Source organism: Apteryx rowi, unplaced genomic scaffold (genome assembly GCF_003343035.1).
Source record: "Apteryx rowi isolate R43461 unplaced genomic scaffold, aptRow1 scaffold_546, whole genome shotgun sequence".
NCBI classification, from domain to species: Eukaryota; Metazoa; Chordata; class Aves; order Apterygiformes; family Apterygidae; genus Apteryx; species Apteryx rowi.
In genome coordinates this window covers 321,936-349,398 of record NW_020450812.1, presented here as the reverse complement: position 1 = coordinate 349,398, position 27,463 = coordinate 321,936, and the positions used below count along the sequence as shown (strand labels likewise).

Here is a 27,463-nt window from a genome sequence, read left to right as displayed (position 1 = left end):
TGATAATAATAAAGTATAAGGTAAGCTTTGTGAGTATCTGAGAGATTAGAATTTTTCTTTGGCACCACAGATTGGTTTTGAGTAGTTTTAGTAGCCATCATAATGAATTTCTCATTAAAATTCTTTCAGAAGCAAAAGTCTGAATTATTGACTATGCAGGGAGGAATGACTTGGGAAACAGCATCTAAGGATTATCCTTTGTTTAAAAAAGATCTGAAAGATAAACAGAAACACGACAGCCATGTGTTAGCCAGTCACTATAGCTATGCAAGTATTTGTCAAAAGAATGGAAAGGTGCAGTGAGAGGGCTCCATGTAAAAAAAGAACAAAACCCCACAAAAAAACTCACTTGGATAATATTTGGACATTTTTAACACCAAAGGAAGATGTGTTTAGTCTATGAATCCCATAACTGCAAGAACTGAAGTATGCAAGTTTGGGTCCATGTCTCCAAAACGCCCGTTTCTGCAGACTCTCAGACATAGTATTCAAAAAGTTTGATAAACATTTTGCCAGGCAAGAGCAAGGTACTCTAAAACAGGTCATATGTTTGCTTTGTAAATCATGTAAAATCTCAGTGTTTATAGATAAAGACTCCACAGATTTTTAAATAGCATAAATTATGTAAGTAGCTTATCCACTGCACAGGCTTAAAGTCTTGCTATAATTGGTTATCTATTACCTCAGGACTGAATGAAGTTTAGGTGTCCCAGTGGAAGCTGTCATTGTTGCTACTAGAAAAAAACATTTTTTAATCACAGGGTGGGAGTCCGTCAGCTTAACACAGGCATTTAATTGTGCCTAAATTTTAAAAGCATGGCAAAGCAGTCCTCCTTATGTATGCGAGCAAATTCCTTATATGGTCAAAAGAGAGAGGTACTCACAGAGGGATATCCTGTCTCTTAAGATAAGACATCCAAGTTTATTCCAAAGATGTCTCTCTCTCCTCCCTTGGGTGGGTAAAGAAACAGGGCACTTCAGTTAGAACAACTACTTCACTAAGCATTGAAAATTTAGATGAGAGTTAGACACCTTATTGCATCAACCACAATTTCTACCTGTGGCAACAGAGTTCAGATTCTGAGGGCTCAGAGCCCACATAAGGGGAAATGCATCACAGCACTAACTTTTTAATGATGTCTCAGAAGGCGTCTGTAACCTTTGAATGCTATATGCTCCATACAAGCTACAACCATCTCATCACAGTTCTAGCTAAACTATTAATGAAATGACACCAATGTCTTTTCATTTTGGACACTTGGTGAAAGTAAGTAAGTTAAAGAGAATAAGACCTGCTGTTAATAAAGTACAGTGGCAGTCTCCCATTTCAGTTCCTTCTCTGTATCTTCCTTAGAAGAAATGTTGCTGTGATGTCTGCCTCGAGCAGAAATAACCAGTAGTGCATAGCCCTAACCAACAGTGCACAGCCCTTATGTTGGGACATGTTGGCAGCAATACAATTTAGATTCAAGTTGGAAGGTGTCACTACTAATGAACCCATAAACTCCCTTAGGAACCTGGGACAGATTTAGCCCAGTGAGATAATTTTTCCAGCACAAAATCATGAATTACTGGCTTAATGAACAAAATTTTGGAGAGGAAAAAAGACTTTAACAAGGCAGACAAATAACACACAAGCTTTCATTTTAAATGTATAATCAAGGTGACTGGAACTTTACAGCCCTCTTTCATCCCACCACATGCTTACTGGGGGTCTGGCTCTTCCTCCCCAACCCCAGCAGGAACATCTAACCCGCCATTCAGGCCAGTTAGTTTTGCTGGGGGACAAGGCCCAAACTGAGCTGCATGGAGCCGCGGTGGGATTTGCTTGGGCTAGCTGGCCCCACGCCTCCCATGGCCTCCTTTAGCCACTCCTGACTCCTGTGACCTGCTTCCCGGCACAGCACCTCGCTCTGTACACCTGCCAGCCATGCTTTGCTCCACTCCTAACTGCAAGGCACTCATGCTAAGCCCAAGAGCTTCAAATAACTTTTGCTATTTCAGGTCTTAGTAGCTGCACTTCTAGTATTAAGAGTTCATACAGTCATCTAACTCACAGAAGAGTTTTCAACTTCTTTTTTTCTGTTTCTTACCTCCCAGAACACTCTTACGCAACCCGTCTGCTCTCACGTATCTTGGAGGCTCCTAAACAAAGTCTTTTGTCCTCCTTCTCAAGATCTAACCTTTCTATGCCTGTACTGGGAGCTATTGGCCTAAGATAGAGTGACTGCTTAACCATGACACATTTAAATAATTAGCTGGCTGAAACTTCTGCACACAGTTTCAGTGGGAAATTTTTCCCCACTTGGCAGAACTCCCTCTTTTAAGAGAACTGATGAATAAAAAATAAAATAAGACAGGCAAAGCAAATGTTTTAGGCCTGTCTGTTGGTTCTTTCCATTTACCTCCCCCTTTTCCAACAGATATCCATAGGCCATTCTTCTTTTCCCTCTCTACCCTTTGTTTTTACTGTAGGCCTTAGTAATATAAACATAAAATAGTAAAGACTTTCTTCATCCATTGCTTCTGTAAATATGTACATCAGTTATCAAATATAAGATTTATGAGAAGAACAAACTCCAGTTATAGGAACTCACTCTTACGCCTCCCAAGAGCTCAGATCTTTATTCAAACTTGTAAGTAGAGAATAAAGCTTTCTAAATTTGACAGCTCCAGGAATTAAAGTAGAGCATGTCAGAGAGATGATGTGTATGGCACTGGTATTGCAATCAGGAGTTTATGTTTGTGAAAGTCATATAGCTTTCAAGTTTGACTGCAGTCATTTGAACTTCTAGAGGATCTTTCATACTGAAAAGAAAATGTTCGCACAAAATATTAACAAGTCCTTCTGGCAGAGACACTTGGCTTTCTTCTGCAAAGAACAGGATGACATTCCCCCCCACTCCAGTCCCTGTTCACCAGCTCATCCTCAGTCCATCTCCTTTGGCATGGTCCAGCAATGTCTACCACCCTCCTTTGATCCACTTACTTCTAACCTAAGATTTAATAAATTCTGATGAGCAGGGGAAGGGGAAGGAAGGGGAAATTGCCAGCACTCTGATAATGTTTGTTTGAACTTTGAGCTTTCACAATCCATTATTTCATCAATAAGTCTGAATGCTAGAAATAGCTTTCAGATAATAGTTTGGATTGATGGAGACATCTGAGAAAATAAAATAAAGCAGGATACTCTAATTATATTCTTTTGATACTATCTATCTCAACAGTTTTCCCTTGTGATGCATTTAAACATCCTTCCTCCTTTTTTATGGGTACACTCCAGGAATCCCAACATCCATATCTATTTCTTCTTCACCCTTTGTCCCTTTTTTTCTAACACTCTCTGCTCTACTTACTGGATTGCAGTGGCTTCTATCTTCTTTGCCCTATCCACAAAGCCAATATTTCTGCAAATATTCCTGGGCCCCATCCACTACCACTGCTTTTGCCTCCCAAGAAGGGAGGATACAGATTTGTGGCAGGAGGAGGTAGAAGGAGCTTGAGACAGGAACAATCCTTCCTTATGATGACCACTAGGAATACAGTGTCTCAGACCACTGCAGTCTCAGGCATTGCTATTGAATGCTGCATCTTGTTTTCCCTAATTTAGTGACTCCATCTTGGGAGACAAAGCACAGGAAACAGGATGCCTACACACAAAAATCCTTGTGACTCACCAGTCATGAAAGGAAACTTCTCTCATTTCCCAGGCTCAGTACAGGACAGACAGTTTGACTAAGTAGACTTGGCAGTGGGTTTTGTTCCTCCTTCTGTTGCTAACTTCCTTCATGATTTTGGAAAAATGATTGAATGTTAGATTCACAAATGGAATTTATCTATCTGCAGCTTCCATCTAAAACTGTAAGTATGTAAACTCCCTAAGCACTTAAGGATTTAGTGGAATAATCATTTGAGTAGCTATCTGCATCTGCTGGCTATTCATGCAGTCACCAAAATCCGAATACGTTGCTTGGTGCCTTGTTCATACCTGAGCCCCAGAAGGATTCCCAGGGGGAACCTGTACTCCCTCCTCTGTCTGAGAGGGTGCAATGCCAACAATCCTACTCCCTGAGAGTGTCCCAATTCATCCTGACTTGAGATAGTCTCAGTCCTTTCTGATGAAGCTGAAACATGTGCTTCAGATCAGACTGCAAGGTGGACTTTGGTGCACCTGAGCTACAGTCTGTAGGTAGCTTCAGGGCTCTGGCATCCGTTTCCACTTCAGCTCCCTAGGTGGATCTTAGGCCACTGTCTTTTCCAAAGAACCTAGTGCTTTGCTTTGTGTGCAGCAGCACACCTTCAAACACTTGTTCCCCTTTATTACTGGGACTATAAGATCTTTGGGATAAAGATTGCCTATTACTTACGGATTTTCTGCTGTGCCCAGCACAATCAGGCATAGTTATGCATGGGCCTGTACATGCTGTTGCAACATTATGCTAGTGATAATTACACTGTAATGCTGATTGCAGCTCCTAATGCTTCTGTGCTTCTGTGCTCCTTCCCTTTGTGAATAAAATTTCTTAACTTTCCATTAAGATTTGCAAAACGTGTAAATAGGATTATGCCTTTTGAGGACAAAATTCCAGAAAACTTTGCTGCTGTTAGTTACAAACAGCTTAAATTGTCTGGAAATCAACCCATCAACATCTGTTAGGTACTGCTGGGGGGACTGAAGGAAGGATTTAAAAAAAAAAAATAAACATGCTGAGTTTTTACCGAAAAGTTGTGAAAAGCTGCTTTAGGAAATCAGTTTTATGTCATTAGTATGACTCATAGATATGGAATACAAATAGGGTTTTTTTTGTTTGTTTGTTTTTTCCTCTGCTTCTGTGTTGCTTCACTTTCCTGGTATTTTCACTTGCATTTATATAGAGCTCATTTTATAGGACCTGACACAACTTAAATCCAGCACAAAGGTATGTTGAAACAGAATAAAGAGAGGATAGCACTGAACACACATTTTTTTAATTATGTTTTACTTTATACAGTAAATTTGTCCTCACAATAATGAAAGTGGAACAATCAACAAGTTATGTGTGCTGCAAGGTTTCTGCAGTGACACACAAGAGCAGATCTGCTCATCTGGTATGTAACTGCTTTCAGTTTGCTTTATTTTTTCTACACAGGCAAAAGCTCAGCAAATCTGGGAAAAGGAATTGAGATTGTAGACTCATCTTGGCTTTTACAGAGAATTGTTGAGGTTGGAAGGGACCTCAGGAGATCATCTAGTCCAACCCCTCTGCTCAAGCAGGGTCACCTAGAGCACATTGTACAGGATCATGCCCAGGCGGGTTTTGAATATCTCCAGAGAAAGAGACTCAGCATTAGAAGTATTATTTTTCARCAGATTTCCCTTCTACAATAACCCATATTTTCTGTGTCCTGCATTCCTGTGCAGATGTCTCAGATATCTTTGGGCACCTCAAAGGTGCAAGACACGTATGAATTGAGACCCCTTTAGGGTCTACTTGTTGTTGTTTACATGTAAGGCAGGTATATGAGCTCCTGTAGCAGTGAATAATACAGTCAGCAGGTCCTAGAGCATGATTCAGCTGAAAAGCCACTAGAGACCAATTTAGGTTCCTAAACATAGGGGTCTAGTGCTATCTGAGATGGCCTAAGCTATCTGAGACATATAAACAGAGCTAGTAAATATGACACAAGACCTACAGGGGATATATGTCCTTCTGGACAAGAAACTGGAGGCCAGAACACTTCAGGGCATCTGATATGGCACTAGATGTGTGTGTGTAGGTAACTGAATTGTATCTCTAGCTGTATACTTCAGGGTGAACTGAATTTATTCCTAGGATCCATTGACTGTATTAACTAGATAGTCACTGATAATGGGAGTAGGGCACATCTACCTATAGATGTCTAAATTTAGGCATTTCAATCTCAAATGGAATACCTCCATGGTAGTCATCCATGGAAGGGAACAGCCACTTCCAGAATATATTTCTGTTCACCTAGCTGTAAATGAGATTATTTGCACCTTGGAGCTGCCTTTTTTCCCTATTGACTAGTGAAGAGAAAACCAGGCAAATATCTTATACCACTTTTTCTATAGCTAAAGTTATAATGGAATTAATTTCCTTTTAGGTGTCTGGTTTTGCAGCATTCAGAGTTTCTCTGGGATGTTGTCATCTGCTAGTGACAGCATGGAGGAAAATGCCTTTTGACACCATCATTTTACAATGTCACTTGCCCCTCAATACTATATACAACAGCATACTGAGAATTTTTTTAAGAGAACACTAAGTCATGCAGTTGTGTGATTCTGTAAGGACCTTGACTAGCCAGTCATGCTTTGTCACTTATCAATATTCTTGACCAGTTCCATGCAGCTATATATCCATTCTGGAGGGGTACATTTCCATATCCTCCACACAAATGATTGAGCAGCATCTGAACAGTGCCAGCTACTTAAGCTGATGTGTTTCTTTGACTCATCTCCTCTTCTCCTGACACAATGGATCTACTAGTATTTCCACCTAGTTTTTCTTTCTTTTTTCTTTTCTTTTTTCTTTTTTCTTTTCTTTTTTCTTTTTTCTTTTTTCTTTTTTTCTTTTTTCTTTTTCTTTTTTTTTTTTTTACATTTTTGGCTTGATTTCTGTAATCTGCAGGATTTTCAGATAGGGTGATTTATTCTTTTTTCTTGCTTTAATCCACGTTGTGCCATTCTAATCTGATATTTACTGTTTGCATTACTTTGTCAATTTCAGATACTCCACTAGAGCAAAATGCAAACTTTTAGAAGGGGAAAAAGTTAGAGAGATGGCTGTTGAGCCACTTTGCAAAAATATGATGTTTTGAGGAAAGATTTTAAGAAAGTGAAAGGTCTTTTGCCAGGGACAGGCTCAGTGTTGGTGACCACTTGCAAACAAGAAGCAAGGACATGAGGAAGGAAGGATGTTACAGAAAGCTTTGAAGAACAGGGGAAAGCCAACAGTGAATGTGTATAAATAAGAGCAGAAATGAATCCAGAGTAAAACATCCTCTGACACGTTCTTTATTATAGGGTCCTGGGCAATGTGTTTTGGGTCACCCTGCCTGAGCAGGGGGGTTGGACTAGATGATCTCCAGAGGTCCTGTCCAACCTCAACCATTCTGTGATTCTGTGATTGCATTAAATCATGGCTTTTTTGCATTGATTTGCATTCATTCCTGAATATTGTAAAATATGTGTAGGTCCTTAACATACTTAGGACAGAAATGACCAATGCAGATTATCGGCAAGTAGAAATTGCTGAATTTCTAGAAGCTGCAACATGGCTGTGCTCTGTTGCCCAAGTACAAAATCTGGCTCATTATTTTTTTACATGGCTGAAGAGGGAAAGGGAACTTTTTAGTTTGCCTGCTGTGTAGGAAAGATAGTAATATTTAATTACCAGGGTAATGTATTCATTTAAATTAGAGGCTGTTCTAAATAGGTAACCTTAAGGGCTTCATTAGCAGCTCTGTTATGGTTCACAAAAAGACATGACTCAGTAACACAGCATTTGGCATTGAGCCAAGCTGAAAGTGTAACAGAAGTTAAAAAAGGTTTGAGACAATATTAATATAATTATTTCAGGGCTTGGACCTTTTCTTCTGTCCTAATAAGATGCAGAAAGAAACTAAAAATAACCATTCCTGCAGAATGTTTGGACTATGAGGCCCTGAGTCATTCCACCTAGCCTCAAGTATTTAACTAAGGTACCCATTTGAGGAGCCTAGCCCTCTGGTCCCTTCATGGTTGATAGGAAGAGACAGACATCTCCAGACAGCAATTCAGGCCATCTAAGGATAAAATCATTTTTTGTAGCACTTGTAGTAATTCCACTGATTGCAGAGGGGGCATGAGTTAACCAGATTTGTTACACAAAGAATTGGTAAAATTCTTTAGAATAGCACATTGTTTCTAGAAGGTAGGTAACAGTGGTTTTAAACTAATTTTTGGTGGTCTGGATATTCTGTTGTTCTGAGAATTGGAAAGGTCCCTCCAGCTGAGACAGATAAATCTCAAGGGCCTGTTTAGTGGAATCTGTTTGACAGTTTAACACACACTCTCCTTTCTGATACACCACTTGCTCTGCAGAGATCTGCCTTAGTAGATGAGTTCAGAGCAAAACTGAGTTTCCAGTAGAGACTTATCTATACTGTTTATACAGTCACATACTCAGATGTGATCTTAGACCAAGCTTTAGAGTTTTTTGGAGGGGAAAATCCTGAACATTTTACTGCATTAACTGTCTTGCATTAGGTATAAAGTCTCATTCGTGAAGTCTGGACAGGTCGTGTTTGGCTTACAGAACTGGTCAAGCAAACAGTCTCAGATCAGCACTTCCTAAACAGTGTTAAGGTTCCAGAATCCAAGCTACCTACAGCTTCTCAGCCAACAATTTGATTAGAAAATATGCACACCTCAGAGTTCACTGGACTAGTGTCCATTCTCAGACCTGCTCTTTACTTTTCCCTGAAACATAACTACCCTTTCACCACCATGACCCGTGCACCTACTTTACAGAGGAGCTGGCAATGGGTCCTTGAAAGATAGCTTTACAGGACTTGTAGAGTTTGCACAGGAGGCACCCTCTTCCCAGCAAAACCAAGTGTTTGGAGGCCACCATCATGCCATGTCAGGACTTTTTTACCAACATGCAGAGAATGGATGATGATTTCAGTGTTCATCCATCGAAGTATGTAAGCACCATGCGGAGCTGCATTCCAGAGGGGAAGATCAGAGAAAAGTCAAGGATGAAACTTCTTCTGCTTCAAGGTTATGTACAGTGCTAGTCCAATAAGAATTTGCAGTATGTTCAATCTGAGGGAGAAATCCTCAATTTTACTGGAAGATTGCCAAGATAAAATAGAAAGCTTTACAGGAGATAACTGCTGTTAGAACTATGACAGCTTGCAACACTCCACTTATGTTGAGCCTTTTCTTCATCATTATTTCCAAAGCTGGGAACATGCAGCGAGCTTATTCAAAACCAAAGCAAAAATCTTAAAATAAAAGGAAAAAGCTCTTAAATATATTGAAAATTCTTTTCTTTCACTGCATGTGGCCCTATTCTCAATAAAAATGTCAGTCAAATGACATCAAAGGTAAGTAGCATAATCACACTTGAAAGGAGAGAGGTCATCACCATTTCTGTTAGTCAATTAAGTTTAGGTTGTCCTAACCTGGCTGTGAAAGTGGCTCTTTGTTCTGTACTGAGCCTTGGCAAAAGTGGTCTAGGAGTAGGAGTACTTTTTGTTTTCAGTGACAGATCTTTCCAGGTATAATCATTCCAAATTATTGTGTGCAAATAATGGTTAAATAAGACCTTGTTGATACTTAAGATTATATTTAATTGAAGTAGATCTGTTTTTAAAATTAAATGTTCTATTGCAACTTTTGCAGTTAGAATATACATACTCAACCATAAAAACACTGCTCTGACACTGACTATCTAGTCAGTGTGGAAAAAGGGATGTCATTTACCTCACCTTTATCATGACTTTCAACACCATTTCACACAATATTATTGTAGCCAAGTAAGGATGTTACAGTTTGGATGAAAGTACAAGATGGGTAAAAAGCTGGTTGGATGACCTGGCTCAGAGGATTATAGTTAATGTGTCATACTCTACCTGAAGGCTGGTAAAAATTAAAGTGCTGCAGGGGTCTACACTGGGAACTGTCCTATTTAATATCTTGATCAGTGACCTGGAGGAGATGAAGGAGTGCACTCTCATTGAGTTTGCCTATGACGCAAAATTAGAGGGACTAGGTGATGTGCTCAAGGGCAGGGCTGCCATTCAGAGAGACTGAGACAAGCTGGAGGAATGCACCAACAGGAATCTTATGAAATTCAACAAGAGCAAATACAAAGTCCTGCACCTGGAAAGGAAGAGCACCCTGTAATGACACAGGCTGGGGACTGCCTAGCCGGGGAGCAGCTCTAAGGAAAATGAGCTGGAAGTGCTGGCACCTCCAGTGGCACATGACCAGGTGGGAAAGAACAGTAACCTGGACTGTATTAACAGAAGCACAGCCAGTAGATTTAGGTAAGTAATCACCCCCCTCTGGTCAGCACTTGTTAGACCACATCTAGATACTGTGTCCAGTTTTGGGCCCCCCAGTACAGGAGAGATATTGACAAACTGGAGGGAGCTGAGGGGAGGGACACCAAGCTGGTTGAGGGCTGGAGCGCTTCTCCTTTGAGGAGAGGCAGAGTGAGCTGGGCTTGTTCGGCCTGGAGAAGAGACAGCTTTGGGGGGACCTAACAGCAGCCCCCCAGCACCTAGAGGAAATCATCGAAGAGATGGAATCAGGCTCGTCACAAGGATGCATGGTGGGAGTATGAGACACACCCATCATGAGCTGCAAGAACAAATTTCAGGCTGGATATAAAGAAAACCTTTTTCCCCATGAGGACAGTCAGGCAGGGGAACAGGTTGCCCAGAGAGCTTGTGCCATCTCCATCCTTGGAGGTTTTCAAGACCCRACTGGATAAAGCCCTGAGCAAGCTGATCTGATCTCATAGGTGACCCTGCTTTGAGCAGGAGGTTGTACAAGAGACCTGTGAGGTCACTTCTAACCTGAATTATCCTATGATCCTGTAACAGGAACTGACGTTTCATATGCATTGTACCCAGTGTCCTTGGAAGTATCTGTGAATTTGTCACTAAGTGGTACAGAGGATCTCAGATATTTGCCTCTCTTTTTGTCTTATTAAGAAATCTGGCCATGTTAGTCTTTCCCATACTTTTGCCAGTATATGTCTGGGTATTCCAGCTGAAAGCATAAAGAGGGGAACATTTTTGTATCTTCTTAATTCTTATCACCTCTTAAGGATGAGAAAGAATATTGCTGTTGCTATCAATTTTGCACTAGCACTCCAGGAATATTTAATTTAACATCTAGTTCAATGTGTTTGAACTATACCAAGCAATGTGAATTTTCAAAGGATTAAGCAGTGCAAAGGGTGAATCAGTATAAAATTATTTATTACATCAGAAGATAGAATATGAAAGATTTCTTTTTTTTTTCCCAGGGGTGAAACACAAATATTTAGTAACAGAAGTAATATTAGTGACAATAACTGATAATTAATACAATGGACCATTTAGAAAATGTAAATTATTCTTAATCTTCCAACATGTTACTAATTATCATGCTATCACCTCAAAACAGTTAGRCAAAAATGATTATCCTATAAGTTTCAAGTGGAAAATTAAGGCAAAGAAATTACCCCCTTTCTRCTTTTCTTCCTTCACAAATGCAACTAGTACAATTTGACTATAGTCCTAACACAGTAATTCTGACAAAATAAATAGAAATATTACTCTCCCAGCTTTGGGTCCCTTGGCTTGTATCCTCGCCAACTTTCCCTGGAAAAACTGGGTTTTGTAACAAGTCCAGCAAATTCAGTACTTCAGAAAAAGAAAAATGTTTCCCTCAAACAGCAATGAGATATATCTGTCATCAGGTCTTCTTTTCAAAACAAGATGTGAGTTTTTGCCGTCATAAGCAGTCATAGTTTGAGAATTAAGGGTTCTGTGTCAGTTCAATGCATGATGGGATTTTACAAAAACCCTGATGTTAGATTATCATTGAAATACTAAAATGAAGCACTAAAGGAGCTTGCAGTTAAAAGTTACAGTTATGCTGTCTCTGTTTCCCTGTGCATTTACGATATRATTTAGTTAACATTATAGTTTAGTTACCCAAGTACAGATTGTTTTGGCTGCCATCCTTTCTGCCTTTCACTGAAGTATTTGGATGCTGAGTAAATCAGTTTTGTGGTGACAATGGAGACTGGAATCAAAAGTGCTGCAGCCTCTTTCAGGATTGAACTTGACTGGTGCGAGGTAGGCAGCAATAAGGAATAAGAGGAGCAGAGGTCTCACCATCATTATTTCACCAAGGTGGTATTTAGGGAGTAAATTTAAGAGGAGTGTTTGGTAAAGAAGAGATCTTGTTTCCCTGATTACAGCATTTGATGGGATTAGCATTAGGCCTTTACAGCTGCGGGCTGAATGCTGTGGAGAAAGATAGACACTGAGCAGTGGTCTAACTCAGGAGGCATCAGGAAGCCTGCCTGAGGGTYAAGGCAGGAGTCCTCCTGCTGGCTTATTTCGTTACAGCCTTCATGTTCTGCTCAAGTGCAGGGGATGGGAAGGGTACATGTACAATTGAGATTTAAATTGCACTTCATATTGCAACTTCAGTGCTTTTGCTGGTTTGCTTGGGATATTTTACCAGTCTACTGCTATTTACTTATATTTTACTATATAATAAGTTCCTTCATCATTTATTATAATAACTGCCTTTGTTTAGAATATATTTCAGTTTAGGGAACCATGATTTCATGCATATGATCAGGATACATCTGCTCTAAAACAAAAGGCAAGTGCAAAGGAAATGAAAGAGAATATTCCTTCAGAGTACCAGTGACCTATATTTCACAAGGGTTAAATATAAGCTGTTTCTTAGAAGCATACCCTTTCTGACTTGCTGGAGCAGAAGCTGGGGCATTCATGCAGGCAGTGACAACAGCCTGTGGTGTACATTTCTCTGCTGGTGAACAATCTGTTGTGATTTCTCAAGGAAGAATGTGTCCTCAAATCCTCAGGAACCAAAACGCAGCATTTGCTTATGCCATTCCATATACACAATATGCCTCTTCCACCTCTATCGCTTTTTGCAAATGGTCAGTTTCTTCCATATTTTTAAATAAAACACATTTCTTTGCCTGGACCTATAATCCATTGTGTTCTTTGTCATCTCCATAAGGAACGTCTGTGGAAGCTCAGCAAACAAAAGTATCTGTGCCTTCTGAGTTGTGAGGTTTTAGAAAATTTTAGAATTTTAGAAAAGCCAGTCTAACACAGAAACATATCACATAAGTGAGTAAAACCTTGTACAAGGAACTGGTCTTTGAGACTTTGTACTGCTAAATAAAAGCAGACCAAGGCCTGTACACTGGCCCTGAAACCAAGTGACACTAAGGGATTCAAATCGAAACTGGCTAGGGTGAGCTGCAGATTTGTTTTGCACAGAGCCAGCTGGAGAAGTCAAAACTGGAGACAGAATAGCAAATAGGTAGTGTGGATGACTGGGGCCCAGTGCTTAAACTCAGCCACTATTTCATTTCTCAGTGTAGACGTAGCCTGAGCATCCCTAAAAATGATACATATGCAAAAGCACAAGTAAAGCAGACTTTTTATTGATTCCTTCATTTTTTCTGATCTTACACCATGAAAGAAACCAGCAGTGTTCAGATGTCTCTCAGTACTGAGAACACTGAAAGTAGCTCCAGCATTTCATTGTTGGTACCAGTTCCTTCTGTTAACCACAAACAGCAGAGCTTCACAAGGGAAAAGACCTACCCAAGGACTATTGTTTTTTCTCCAAGCTGGCAGATGCCTCGTACACAGAATTTTATTAGCAGCTGTAGTAGATACCTTCCCATTATGAGAAAGCACAAAAGGGAGGACAGTAATTCTTAGGTTTATTCACAGGAGAAGGATATTTTCTTGAACCATAACCTGTCCCAAGTGTAAAGAAGCTTTTGGATGCAGGGCTTYTGACTGAGCAATTATACTTCCTTCAGTCCTTTCCAAGATTCATATTCTATGTTTAAACCACAGAAGCTGCACATGTGGCAGCTGTCAGCTGGCCATCCAACAACAGTTCCTCTGAACTTACATAAGGCAAAAGTGGGAAGAAAGTTGAATTGCACAGATAATGAACCAATTGAAAACCATCCTCTCAGAAGGCCAGAAGGAAGGTTTCATGAAGGTGACACTTGTAATACTGACAGATATAATTTATACATCTGCTGTAGACTCACTATGAAACACACATTTTTCCTGCAAATAGTCTCAGAATAATGCTCCCTGCATGTCATTGCCATAGACCTATCATTTCAGCRTAGTCTTTATGCACTAACTAGGTGATTAATTTGATTTCTCAACATTTAACATTCTCAGATAAACACATGGCCAAGTTAAACAAGAGGAACAAGTAAAAGATGAAAAGTATCTGAAGAGAAAGAAAAGCAGATTGAGTGACTGTATACAGTCTGTTCATGTGTATTAATGAAACTACAAAGCCAGACCTCCCTACAACATGTTAATAGAGGATTTTCAAGAGAAAGTATGCAGTTTATTGCTTTATTTAATTAAAATACCTTTGTAATCAGTCTGTGTTTTTATTTTTCCCTGATGCTTAAATTCTGTATTCAGTCAGCCTTCAAATAAGTATTATGCTTTCCAAGAGCTGGATTCACAGTGTTTTCAGGGAACTTTGACATCTTCAGTTCCACACAAGCTTGACATCATAAACAGTCAGTTTTAAAGAAAGTGGGAAACCTTGGAGTTCAACATGACTCATTTGCTGGATCTCTTATCACTTGGCTAGCACAGCATTAGCTTGGAGTCAATAATAGGAGCTGTGCTCATATCCATTTTTCACATCAGGATGCAGGCTAATACCTCATGTGCTGAGCTAGCAGAGTGAAACCTAAATTTGCATCACGATAATGGAGGGTGATTACTATTGTTTTTACAGGAAAAAAAGAACAGTTGATTTAAAAATCAAATAACTTGACAAAATATCACTGCTCCAAGAAGTGTGTCTCCACACAGACAGGTAAATAGCCTAACAATGGAGTAAAGGAGATAGGAAAAAACACAGAATAAAAAAATATTGTAGTTGTGTTTCCTCCAATTATCTCTACCCTGTTCAGATCTGAAAGGATGTCCAAAAATGGAAAATGAAGCTAAGGAAGTCTCCCTATCTGCTTTTGGCCCCTGCAACAAACTACATAAATGAAGAGTGATACCTATAGAAATTTTCAGATAAACAGTTATTACCCAGAAGAGGAACCTAGCTTTTTCAGTCCCTTTCCTACCCTTCCCTCACTCAAAGCTATTCCCAGCTGTTTTTTCTCTCATGAAACTCACACTGCTTTCTGTGCTTCAGTTGCTTTCAAGATACTTGCAACCCCCCTCATGAACTTTGAGAAGCTGGTTGACTGATTTGTAGTTTTTCCTTTTGGCAGTATGGCAGCTATGAAAAATTGGCAAAATGGTACAACAAGCTGTATATGAGGGTACCCCTTGATTCCATCACAGAATGGGATTGTAATTAACTCAGATCCTAACTCCTTCTGGCTGACTGGTTAATGCTTAGAAGGCTTTCTAATATAGGACATAAAACCAGCTTGGATGTAGGGAACATGTTACCAGTAATTGCTGATTGGTTCAGAGTTTGTTTCTTTTAACAGTCCCCGGCTGACAGGAGACTATTCTTTGTGCAAGTGGCTATTTATTCCAAAAGCAGTTTGAGGGGATAGCATGATTTACATGAACTATATGCTATGAACAGTGTATATTATTTCTACCTGTTTTAATAATATAAAGTCACACAGAATATGTACTATTTTCAGTCTATAAAAAGGATCATGCGTTTTTGAGATTATAAACGTTCTATTTTCTTGTTGAAAATAAGAAATAATGTCTGTTCTCTTATTGGTTAATTTATTTTGTAGAAACTATTAGTGCAGACAGCAGATTTTTGTTGTCAGAGGTATCTGAAGACCTCTTCACGAATAATAGGATTGAAGTGATAGAGAACTAAACAAATATTTTGACTGTTACATTTTTTTCCTTCCACATGATGCACAGATTATTACAGTACAAATGTTTGGAATAGCTGAAGTAGTTTTATTTATTTGGCAATAATACATCTCAATGATATGAAGGATACAGGCTCTGCCTCTGTTCAAAAGGAATAACGAGTTGTGAGAAAGATCTAGGTAACAACTAGTATTCCCAGGAAAGTGATTCAGCCCTAAATAAATAAATTCAAACCCATAAATTCAATTACCCTGGCACTTACTAAGAATTTTGTTTCCACAAAAGATGCTGCATAGCTTAATGCAATAGTATATATAGGATCATATAAAAATATTTGGTTGTAAGACACATCTCAAGATCATCTGGTCCTACTTCCTGCTCAAAACAGGGGTAACATCAAAGTTAAATCAGGTTGCTCAGGAACTTGTCCAGTCAAGTTTTGAATATTTCCAAAGCTGGAGATTCTGCATCTCTCCAGACAGCCTGTGCCAGTGCTTAACCACTCACATCAGGAAGAATATTTTCCATATATCAAACCAGAACTTCCCTTGCTGCAGCTTACGACCATCCTCTTCTTTTCGTTGTACACTCCTGAGAAAAGCACTCTTCTGCCTATAACCTCCTTTTTGTTCGTGGAAGACAGCATTTAGCTCCCCCTCACCCCACCATTATTATTCTCTTTTCCTGGCTGAGCACAGTCAACACCTTTTTGTCTCCTTGCATATCATGTGATCCAGTCCCATAACCCCTTGGAGGTGCCCTGTTGGATTTGCTCCAGTTTGCCAATGTCTCTCTTGTAGTTGGGGGACCCAAAACTGGACACAATACTCCAGCTGTAGTTTAATAAGTGGCAGACAGAGGGAAATAATCACTTTCCTTGACCTACTGGCTGCACTTTTACTAACACAGCCCAGTGTGCACTGCATGAGTCCACTCATGTTGACTTGTTGCTCACCAGTGCCATGAGGTCTTCTCTGCAAAGCCGCTCCCCAAAGAGTCAATCCCTGCCTGTACCATCATGAAGAGTTATTCTGTCCCATGTGTAGGACTTTACATATAAATCTCAGTCTCATTTCCTAATTTGCTATGTAGAGAAATACACCAGCTAGATGTGACAAAACAGCCATCCAATGTAACTGACAGAAAAAAAATCATATTATATTATCTCTGCAGATACTTCTTTAATTGTTTTTCCCTACAAAAATATTTTGAATTGTGGTAAGTCTAAGAATTGAAACTAGATGTACTTTACCAACACTGAAGTTTCACACACTCATCCCCAAAACCACCAACTGATTCACTGTACCACAGGAAAGTCTATCAAAGCTATTCATGCATAACTGGTTCCTAAGAGCTACACTCTGTTTTCAGTGTCCATTGCCTTTTCTAAGCAATTAATCAGAGTCACTGCAATTATAGATGTCTTGACTTATTTAATAGATATTTAATAATTTTCTGTGTGTTGATTCATTTTACTGAGCAGTAGCAATGAATCAAATGAAGAGCCTATGCTTATGTTGATATGGCAAAAAGGAAATTCAAAATGTTCAAATTAAAAACTTCAATCTCTTTGTATAATAATGTTCATTAATCCTTTCAAGGAAGCATTTTAGAGTCTTCACTTTTAAATTTTCCCTTCCTTTGTTTTCTTCCTCCTCATACTCTAAGTTAAGCAATAGGATAATTATAATAAAAAAACCCTAGCATTGTATTCTAATCTTGGTGACAACARTGTGAACTCTAGATTTTATGATGAAGGCATCTATGTTGTGAATTTGTTTTGCTATAAGGAGCTGATCTGAACCTGATTGTCCTAACAATATATGAGTTGGTTTGCCCTAATGCTCTGATCTCCAGTGAGCTAGCTAGTTTCCTTGCTGATGAAGCCGCAGGCAGAACAGAAGGAAGATGACCTGGTGGTCTGCTTCCTACTAAAATCATGATCATGATGCTAGTCTGCTCCAGATGGCACTAGACTTGAGCAGGATGGGCATGAGAAGATTCACAGTAATTGGTACAGGAATTGGGGCTTCTGGCCTGAGGCAGAAAACAGACAATATAAATATACCCAAAAAAGCCCAGAACATGGTCACTAGCTTTTAGAAAGGAAAATGTAATGCTGATCCAGTCAACCAAGTTAAAGCACTTAAACTGCAATTAAATGTTGTTTGCCTTAATGAGCTAGTCCTCCTAGAGTTAGTGCCTAAGTCCACAAATATAATCTTTGGGGGAAGATATAGAGAAATAGTGTACTAAAGATGTAGTGATGTCTCTAGAGTGTGAAACAGTCTACCAAAATCAGGAGTTTATTTAATGAGACTGGACTTGAAACTATCATTTGTGCCAAGCAAATATACTTTTCACTACTAGTAGACAGAGAATTTTGACATCTAAGTTTGAAGTTAAAATAACTAGAAAATATGTGGGAAAACATGTAAAATATGAAAAACAAAAATGTTCTAGAGAGAGAAAAAGTCAGTGGGTTTGATTCATGCTGAACTGGAGTACAACCATTGAAAAATGTGTATGACAAAGTAGCAGACCTCAGTGCTAACATTTCCTACTGGTTTGGCTGGAATGGCAGTGCAAAACAGCACAGTGGAGAATCTGGTCTGTGGTTTTATAAAAAATATCACTAAGAAACTTTATGATAATCATTAACTTTTGCCTCCTCTCCCCCAAAAGATCCTCTTTAACATTCACCTATCAGAGAATATCAAGGATAGATCTTTGTGTTGTACTGTACGGTTGTACCCACTATATATAAATAAGTCAAAAAGGAAATCATTTTCCTTTGAGACCTTTCCATTTATAGATGAGACATCACATTCTTTTTTACATGTTATATACACTAAACCACCTACTGAGCTCAGAATGAGAGTTTGATTTGGATCTTGGATTTTGTTAGACTGCTTCATAAGAGTAAAAATGAATGCTCTATTATGTATGCTTTTTTGATATCTTTGTGTAGCTCGTAATACAATGAAATAAGTACTTTCAGGTGTTAGCATGCTACAAAGAAGGAAATTATTATGACTGATGCAAAATATATTATTTATGAAAAGACAATCTATACTTAATAGTATTGCTCACATTTTTTCTTCATGATTTCTATTGACTATAGGACATGCTACAGTATTATAGAAAATTATAGATCAGATTTAATCAGCAGTAAAAATGAAATTCGGGATATGGGTATGCTTGATTATCACTCAAATCAGACTCTGCTATTACTTACATCAAGTTGTTGATACAGTAAACAATTTCTGATTTTCACCAGTCTCAGGGAAGAACCAATCCCAGGATCACAACCAAGAGAATGAGTATAAAAACATTTTCAGAAGTGCAGGGTCTATGAAGGATCTAAAGATGTGCAACCAGGAATAATCATTACAGAAAAATCCCTCACATAATTACAAACTGCTAGAAACTAGTGGAAGCCATTGTGATGTGAAAATAAAAACATGCTGATTGCTAATTATATAGAGACAATGTCAAAGTCAAATAACATACAACATAATTCTAACAGTACAAAAGATACTTCAAATACCTCAGAATGTAAAATCTCCAGTTAAGGAAGAAAAAATATACCGCAGTGAAAATATTTTGGCATAGGCAAAGCAGAACTGGCAAAATAATGTCACAGCGTATTTCTATTTCTGCTAGTTATAAAATATTTCTGTAAAATAATTTTAAAAATATTTTTTAGGCTCTAGTTCACCAGAGGACTTATATGTGTGTTTAGCTTTAGCATGTGATCATCCTAGATGGGGTTCCATAGAGATGGCTCATGGTGTATATATATGGCTAATAGAACTCAGGACCATAAAGAAAAGGCTACAATGAGAGACAGATTTTTTGTTGCTTCAGGAAATTGTTCGCTAGCCTTGCCAATAGTGTTGTTAGATAAAAAATACAGCTTGAAACTGGATATCTGGATCTCAGAAATGCAGTATATCATCTGCAGACACTGTTTTATGGTTTCTTTTATAGACCCTTGCCTGCTCTACTAGAACAGCTTCCATAATGAGAGTTAGGGTAAGAAATATCTCACCCCATCTCTAGCAAATTAAAATAGTCTAAGTTAGTTTTCCTCTATAGTCAGAGGATCCAACTAGTGATAAATCTGTCCTGCCACACTGTAACAGCCACAATTTGAGGAAAAGTATGAGAACTAATTTCTTTAAAAATTCTAATATGAAAAACTTACTCTTTGGTAATTATGCTTTCAGTTTTCTGAACTTACAGAAAAACTTCCTGTATTCAGAAAGTCATCCTTGTCCTTTACGTATGTCATGTCATAGCAATACAGTCAGATCAGGACAGGGTCAAATTTGGGTATTAGGAGACAGAAAACAATATTTCAAGCCTGCTCAGAAATTCTTAGTTTACATCTCCTTTATGTATTGACATTCAACTTTTTACCTTTTCTCTGTTTAAAGATTAGAACTAAGTGGCTGCTCCCCACCCAATATGGAGCTCCCCTCCAGACAGAGCTGTCAGCAAGCATTTTCTCCAAACTGCACGAGAGGGTAGAATAAAGAGCATCAACAATAAAAATGTTCTTTGTAATCTCAGCAACCCATGTTACCTCTCCATCACTTCTGGTCTACCCAGTTCCAGAGCAACCCAGTACTGGGTGGATGCTAGAAATCCTCCTTTTACGTAATTTCCTCCACATTACGGCAAGGAGAATTCATTCCTTTTCAGCCATGTTTGGTGAAGAATAGGCTGCTTACTTCTACCACTAGCCTTTTAGCTATCCTCTAGAAGAATTGATCCTTCATGTGAGTCCCCAAAACTATGACAGCAGCCCCAAGGCTGCTGTTGAGGAAGTGGACAGAGGCAAGACTTAGGAACTCTGTTTTTAGAAGCTGAGAGGATATGTATTAGAAAGGTGTTATGAAGAAGTGGAAACAAACATGGATCTGTTGGATGCTGGGAAGAAAGAGTAAAATATGTCATCTGGGGACTAGTCCATGAGTTAAATTTGTTCACTAGTCAACCTAGACACTAGTCTGTGTCTACCCAAGCCAACTGAGGTGAAAAATTTTGTAAGGAAGACCCCCATTAAAAAGTTGGCAACAGATAAGGTAGAAACCATCTGCTCTAATTAAGTGCAGTAGTATTCTAGACATTTGTATCTTGAAATAAACATCCTGAAACCTTATGAATGCATTTTTCCTAATGGAAGAGAACATTATGTTACTCTTCTTTAAGGTTATTTTCAAGATTCTTACAGTATGAGTAGATTTTTTTTCTTTCACAACAGTTGGGGTCAGCTTTAGTGCTGGTGTCTGGTAAGCAAATGTGTCTCTACTAAGGACACTGGCATTTCATTAAGATACAACAGGTTTGATTTTGGCTTAGGTTAAGATTTTCTGACAAGATCCAGACATGTATAAAAAGATGCATGCTGACTTTCATTTAGTTCCAGACTAAATAACATTTTATCCTGGTAGGAGTCCCAGTCATTTCGGGAACTGTTTCAGAAGTTACCTATCACTCATCCCAAATAAGAACTTGGTCCCTGTGATTATAAATGTTATCAAAAGCATCAAATTCAAAACTAAGTGTGTGTGATTAGAACTCAAATCAAATTTTCAGCGCAAATGAACTATTTTGTAAGTCAAACAAGTTCCTGCATGGCTGTATTAAGTCTTCAACTATTGATTTAATCCAATGTATGCATGTGTGTAATGTGAGAGGAAAAATGTTTCTTTTCCCTCTGTTCTCTAAAAAAACCCACAACAACACAAGAAGTCTGTCGGTCTTTCATGTGTATGTTGCTTCTTTTTTATCTCTCTTATCTCAACTCTAGCACACTGCTACTCTGTGTCCCCTTTGTAAAAGAAAGCATTAGGAAAAACAGGAACTAGTGATCAAAGAAAAAATATGACAAAAAAGCTTGGAATATACCTAAAGCTCTTTGAAAAGCTAGATGAAAAATATGAAATATTTATTGACTTTTCGTTTTTTTGAAATCATTTTTAAGGATCACATATTTAAAATGGGAACTAGATCATGGAGAACAGACAGACCATGAAAGATTGTACAGGATAAAAATATAACCTGACAAAGATTAGTGAAGCAAAACAGCACTGGGAATGTTAGTGCTTAGTTCATATTGTGCAAGCATTATGTAATATTCTGTTAGAGTTTTGTTTTGTATTCAAGTATGTAAACCTGTTTTTTAGAGAATTAACAGGGAACATACTGAGGATAGTTCATTTTTTGGCCATGAAACTGAGTTTCACTGTTTGAAGATCTCAGTTATGCTTTTGTAACAAACATCATGCTTTTCATTTTTATAATGACTTTCACCTGATGTTCTGCATATTCTATACAAGTGTTGCTGGGTGAATAATGGAAGCATTCTTTGCAGACATGTATTCAAATTTGAAAAAAGGTTTTGAGGCATTTGTGTTTTACAGTCCCTTGGCTCCTTGCGTACTTTAATGATGGGGAAGCCAAGCTTTATTGTGAAAAGTGAATTTCAGGGGATTCATACTATGCTTTTCACACTGAAGGAAGGACGGTCTGATCCAGTCCCGCCTTGCTGGTATTACCAGTATGAGGGGATTTGCACAGGCTGTGGATTTTTTTATATCTACCCAAAAGCTACTTATTGTAAGGGCCTGCGACCAATGTAGCATGGAAATAACATAATAGCAGTAGTATAGAAATAACTGTCTTCCTTTCTTCTTCTCTCCATAGTTTGTTGCCCAGCCCAACTGCCAGCAACTGCTCGCATCCCGCTGGTATGATGAGTTCCCTGGATGGAGGAGGCGACACTGGGCTGTGAAGATGTTGACATGTGTTGTGATAGGACTCCTTTTCCCAGTCTTTTCCATATGCTACCTGATAGCTCCCAAAAGCCCATTAGGGCTGTTCATCAGAAAGCCATTTATCAAATTTATCTGCCATACTGCGTCCTACTTGACTTTTCTGTTCCTGCTGTTGCTTGCCTCTCAGCATATTGACAGGTCTGACTTGAACATGCAGGGACCACCACCAACCATCGTCGAGTGGATGATATTACCGTGGGTCCTGGGTAAATGTATTACTAAAGAAAATACAATGAAAAGTGTTTTGACCCCTGCAGTTCAGCCAAGCATTCCTGAGGCAGGAAGATACATTAGAGCATTGTACCATATAGTATTGTCCTACACTCCAATACCTAGGGAGAGTAGTAGACTACTCAGGTAGAATTTAAAAATCCAAAGTCTACCCATCCAATAGTATTGCTGATACATTACACTGAGGGAAACAAAAAGACATCAGGGGTTCCTGCCTGGTGATTAAGCTGTGCCCTGAAATATAAACATTGATAATCTTTTTAATACCTGTTCTCTCCAGTACAGAAATTGTTCAAATTCTTTTAAGTGTCCTTTTTATTTATTTATTTTTTTTTTTGCAGGCCTATTTTTAAAAAAGGGCTTCTTCTGTGTATTTGGCAATTATTTTCATGTAATAGAATGAGGGACAGTGCCATTTGCAGGGTGTTATCACTAACCTCAGTTATTTATGAAGGTAAAGCATGTTTCTAATATCACAGACGCTTATTGCAAATAGTGTTGGTCCAGTGCATATTTTCATTAAAATATGCATGCAGAACCTTTTTCTGTGCAAAATCATTGATGGAAATTGATCAAGCAACTTCGGACAATATTTTCTCATCAGAAGGAATGAGAGAATCCCCTAGAATTTTTCAAATGGGGAAAAAGATTACCCCTCCGTCCTGATATTTTAAAATAAACATTTCAGTTTGGGTTTATTGAAATCCTATTTTGCTTGGGTCATGTAAACCTTGAATGTCTGACTGTATGTTTGCTCTGTTCTACTGGAATGCACTATTCTAGGTCTCCTCTATCCTTGCCTGTCTTCCCTGCTAGATGGTATCCCTCTTGGCATGTTTCCCTGTTGCTCATTTCATTCAACGTAAGTTGATTCCTAACCAAGCTAGGCCAAATATACCTGGTCTGGACCAAGATGAAATTGTACAAAGAAGGACATGATAGATTTAATCACAGGAATTTAAATTTGATATCTTTATTCAAATTTTCATCACATAGACAAGTTCATGTACACACTTTTTCGAAATATTCTAACGGGCTTTTAACACTCTTAGCTTCCCATTAAGATGCTTCTTCTCTACACTTTTGTGACTTTTCCTAGACACCTGGCTTTTTTTAGAACAACCAAGCTGACAAGGCTCTTGGCATCATCGATGATATAATTTATAGTGTTGAATTTATAATACACTAATTGGCAGTGCCTGATATTCCAGAGGAGCATGAGTCAGTGACTTTTCCACTATATGTTCCTCAGTAGAGCACTTTCCCACTGAGGGGAAGCAGGAGGTAGGACTACATCTGTCTATTGCTTAAGCAAACAAGTCTGCATGACCTATGTCTGTACTCCTACTTGTTGGGAAGCTCTCAGAAGGACTTGGCTTCCATAAATGAACTGCCTTCTGAGATTTTCCCTATGATAGCACATCATAACACAGTCCCCACCACTAGCATTCACTGTAAGGTGTGTTGTCCTTTGCTAGGTAAATATTGCTACTAACATTAGAAAAACAATATCTAGTGTTATTATTGAAAAGGAATTAATCTGGCTGTCTGGTCAGAGCACCGTTTCATACTGACATGCCAGCCTAACTTCAGTGYGTGGGAATCACTTTTAAATATTAAAAATATCTCACCAGTAAATTTGCTCAGTTTTGTACCATCATGAAATAAGGAACCAATACAAAGCCCATTAGTTCGATATATTGCTTCATTAGAAATAAATGCTCCAACACTGGGGCAAAACAGGGGTCTGTTCTTCACTGTTCTACAACTAGAGGTGAAAGTAGCAGCTTTGCTGTCTGGTGTTCCAAAATACTAGGTAGTGAATATCTACCCGGCTTTCACAGTATCCTGAGATTAAAGGATAATAGGAACAAATGCATAGCTGGCACGCAGACCCTTGACAATCCAAAGTTGGTTGTATCATTAACCTAATTTAAAAAAAAAGGAACTGAAGTCCAGAAAAAAAAAGTGGGATTTGAGAAAGGCAAGGTTTAGTTTTAGCTAAAGGCAATTCTAAAACTGAGCTGGAGAATTCCTCCCCAGAAAAAAAGTAGTGGGAAGAAGAAGAACCTCCATTGCCCCTCAACCTTTAACACTGCCTAGACAAGGGTTTAAGTAAYGCCGCACCCCAAAGTACTTGTCTGAAGGAGCTGTTGACTCTGACAATTGTGATGACCGAAACAGTATTAATACTTGCAGTGTAGACTCATATGGTCAGATTATGTCACTACTGCTTGTGCTGAATAAGCCTTTCCTCCACAAGCAGTACAGATCAAGTCAAAGGAACAGCTTGCATACAGAAATATTCACTAGCATGAATAAAGATCAAGACTCAGATAATATGTGGTCAAACAGCTTATGGTTAATCTATACTGTGATGTTCAGAGAAACATGTGCTTTCCAAAATCTCTTACATCTAAAATGATATATTTACGATCCCTAGCCTTTGGCTGAAGGGCAACGTGTTGTGTCAAAGACATTTGCTCACAGCCTACCAAGGGTGGCAGAAAAAGCAAATTACGATGTTGCCTGTGGACCAGCTGGTCCACTCCAGAGATTTCTGACTAAGACCACAAAGGATGGACAACTGAGTGTATCTTTTTGTAATGTCTTTAATGGTTTCATGTCGCTTCCAGTTTCAAGTTTGTTGGGTTCAGCTTTCCAGTGTCTTTACCCACACAAATAATAAGGCCCTGGATTCATCCATTGTACTTTCAGGAAATTCATTAGGTACCAAAGCTCCTTCTATGCTCGAAGGAGACAGACAGGGATCTCCACAGGATGCTTCAGATCAGAGATGAGCCCCTGAATGTGTCTTCACCAGCTGCAGAGAGCTGAGAAGAAATAGGCCCTGAATGTAGTCAAAACTTCTACTACCAAATGCTGTTTGCATTTTTACGTACATACAAACGATATGTATGGTCCAGTCACCTGTTAATAAACTAAATAGTTTTATCAAGTCATAATCAATAAGCTAAGGGCAGTTTCCTGGCCACAGTTTAACCTGTCATCTATGTTAACTGCATAACATGCAGTTAAGCAGTATCCTTAAAAACAATAAATGTAGCACTTGAATTACACCAGGGAGCCTAAGACAGAAAGGTGCATAAATATATATTTGCATTTTCTAGATGTAGATGAAAAGTGTTGAAGTGTGAGACAAAACTAATGCAGCTCTAGAGTTGCAGTTTCACTCAGAAATTGGGAATGTAACCAAGTAAACCCTTTTCCCAAAGCAAAGGTTATCTTGGAGCAGCTACCACACCTCAAAGCTATTAACATATTAAACAATAGAATTGTTTTTCTTTCCTTCATTAAAATAGCTCTGCATGTAATTTGCATTTTAATTGCTACCTCTCTTAATATGAATAGAGAAGGAGGAGTGTTAGCTTCCAGGCTTCTCTTCAACATGAATTTCAGCATACATATACCTCATAGAACTTACGAAATTTCAAGATCGTCCATAACTATCTAAACTCTCCAAAAATCAAACAGTAATTATCATTTGCCTACTACTATGTAATAGAAGGGTGAATGTGCATAATTATCACACATTAAAAGTGCCATTAGAGTAGGAAGCTCAGAGGAAAAACCTGTATCAGGCTACATTTCCATGGAGACTATCAATTTTATATTTAAAAAAGTCACTTCAGGAAACTTTTGAATTATTTTTTTTTCTTTTACACAATTAGATGATTACACCAGTGTTATTACAACATGTGGTGATTATCTGTGGAATAATAAGTCAGTATAACAAGGCTAATGCTATAGCTTTAAGAAACAGTTGTGGAAATATCTCCTGGCAAGAGCAGGAATCTGCTGTCCTGGCATTTAAACAAATGTAAGAATAAACAAGATTTTGCTGGTAAGGAGAATGAAATTGGTTCTTCTTACTAGCTGTTAATTCAGATCTCCCAAGTGTGCCAGATGCTTCACAGTATGGAAACATAGACCTGTTTCTTATACTGAAGAACCTATTGCTTTTGAAAAAAAGGACTGAAAAGAGCAAACCCATGGGTGAAAGGGTGAGGAAGAACATTATTTTCCACCAACCAGTTCTCAAGTGGCCTTTTAGCATGATAACAGTGATGCAAAGGGGAAGTGAAAAAAGGCCCATCCTCACCCTCTATGCGCCTTGACTGCAGCTCACATAAGGATCATGTTAATCCTTACAGACTTGCCATAACTGCTCCAGTCTGCCCTAAATCCTAGCCTCAGACATAGCAGTGTCCACACTAAAATTTCTCTCAGTGGACAGTCAGCTCACCAGGGAGTGCTACCAAGGTCAGTTTAGAAAGCTGACAACCAGTTGCAGGGTTCGGTGCTTAGCAGATGTGGTTAAAAAGCTCTTTTGCCAGTTGTTCAAGGTGGCTGTAGCAAAGGACATTTTGGGGCAAATTTGTTTTGATGAGATTTATACTCTTTTATGGGCATCTTTAAATGTTCATCATAGTTATGTTCAGAATATTGCCTGGGAAAGGAATGCAGCCTTACTGGATCTTTTTAACAATGCGTTCCCTGTCTGTTTTTTTCTGTCAGGATGTTTCATACAGATTATTAGAATATGTGAATCTACAGAGAATGTAGATGTCTGCTAACAGTGAAAACTGCACACAAAATCTTCTAAGCAGAATATACGGGATTGTACACTCTTGTTCGTACTGAGCAAAAAGTACATCTAAAATGATAGCGCAACATGACACTTCAGAATGAAGTGTGCATAGATGTGGCAAACACACTACACAACATAAGCTAAATTTGGTCAG

At 38.6% G+C, this 27,463-nt stretch overlaps 1 protein-coding gene across 2 annotated transcripts in view; it reads left to right on the top strand.

Moving 5' to 3' along the window:
• The window catches only part of TRPC4 (transient receptor potential cation channel subfamily C member 4), a 92,570-nt gene that overhangs the window by 31,571 nt on the left and 33,536 nt on the right, over positions 1-27,463 (top strand). For both annotated transcript variants that reach the window (XM_026081357.1, XM_026081356.1), the window contains one exon: positions 22,336-22,672. In XM_026081357.1, the coding sequence (XP_025937142.1) occupies positions 22,336-22,672 (337 nt within the window). The remainder of the gene's footprint in view (positions 1-22,335; positions 22,673-27,463) is intronic.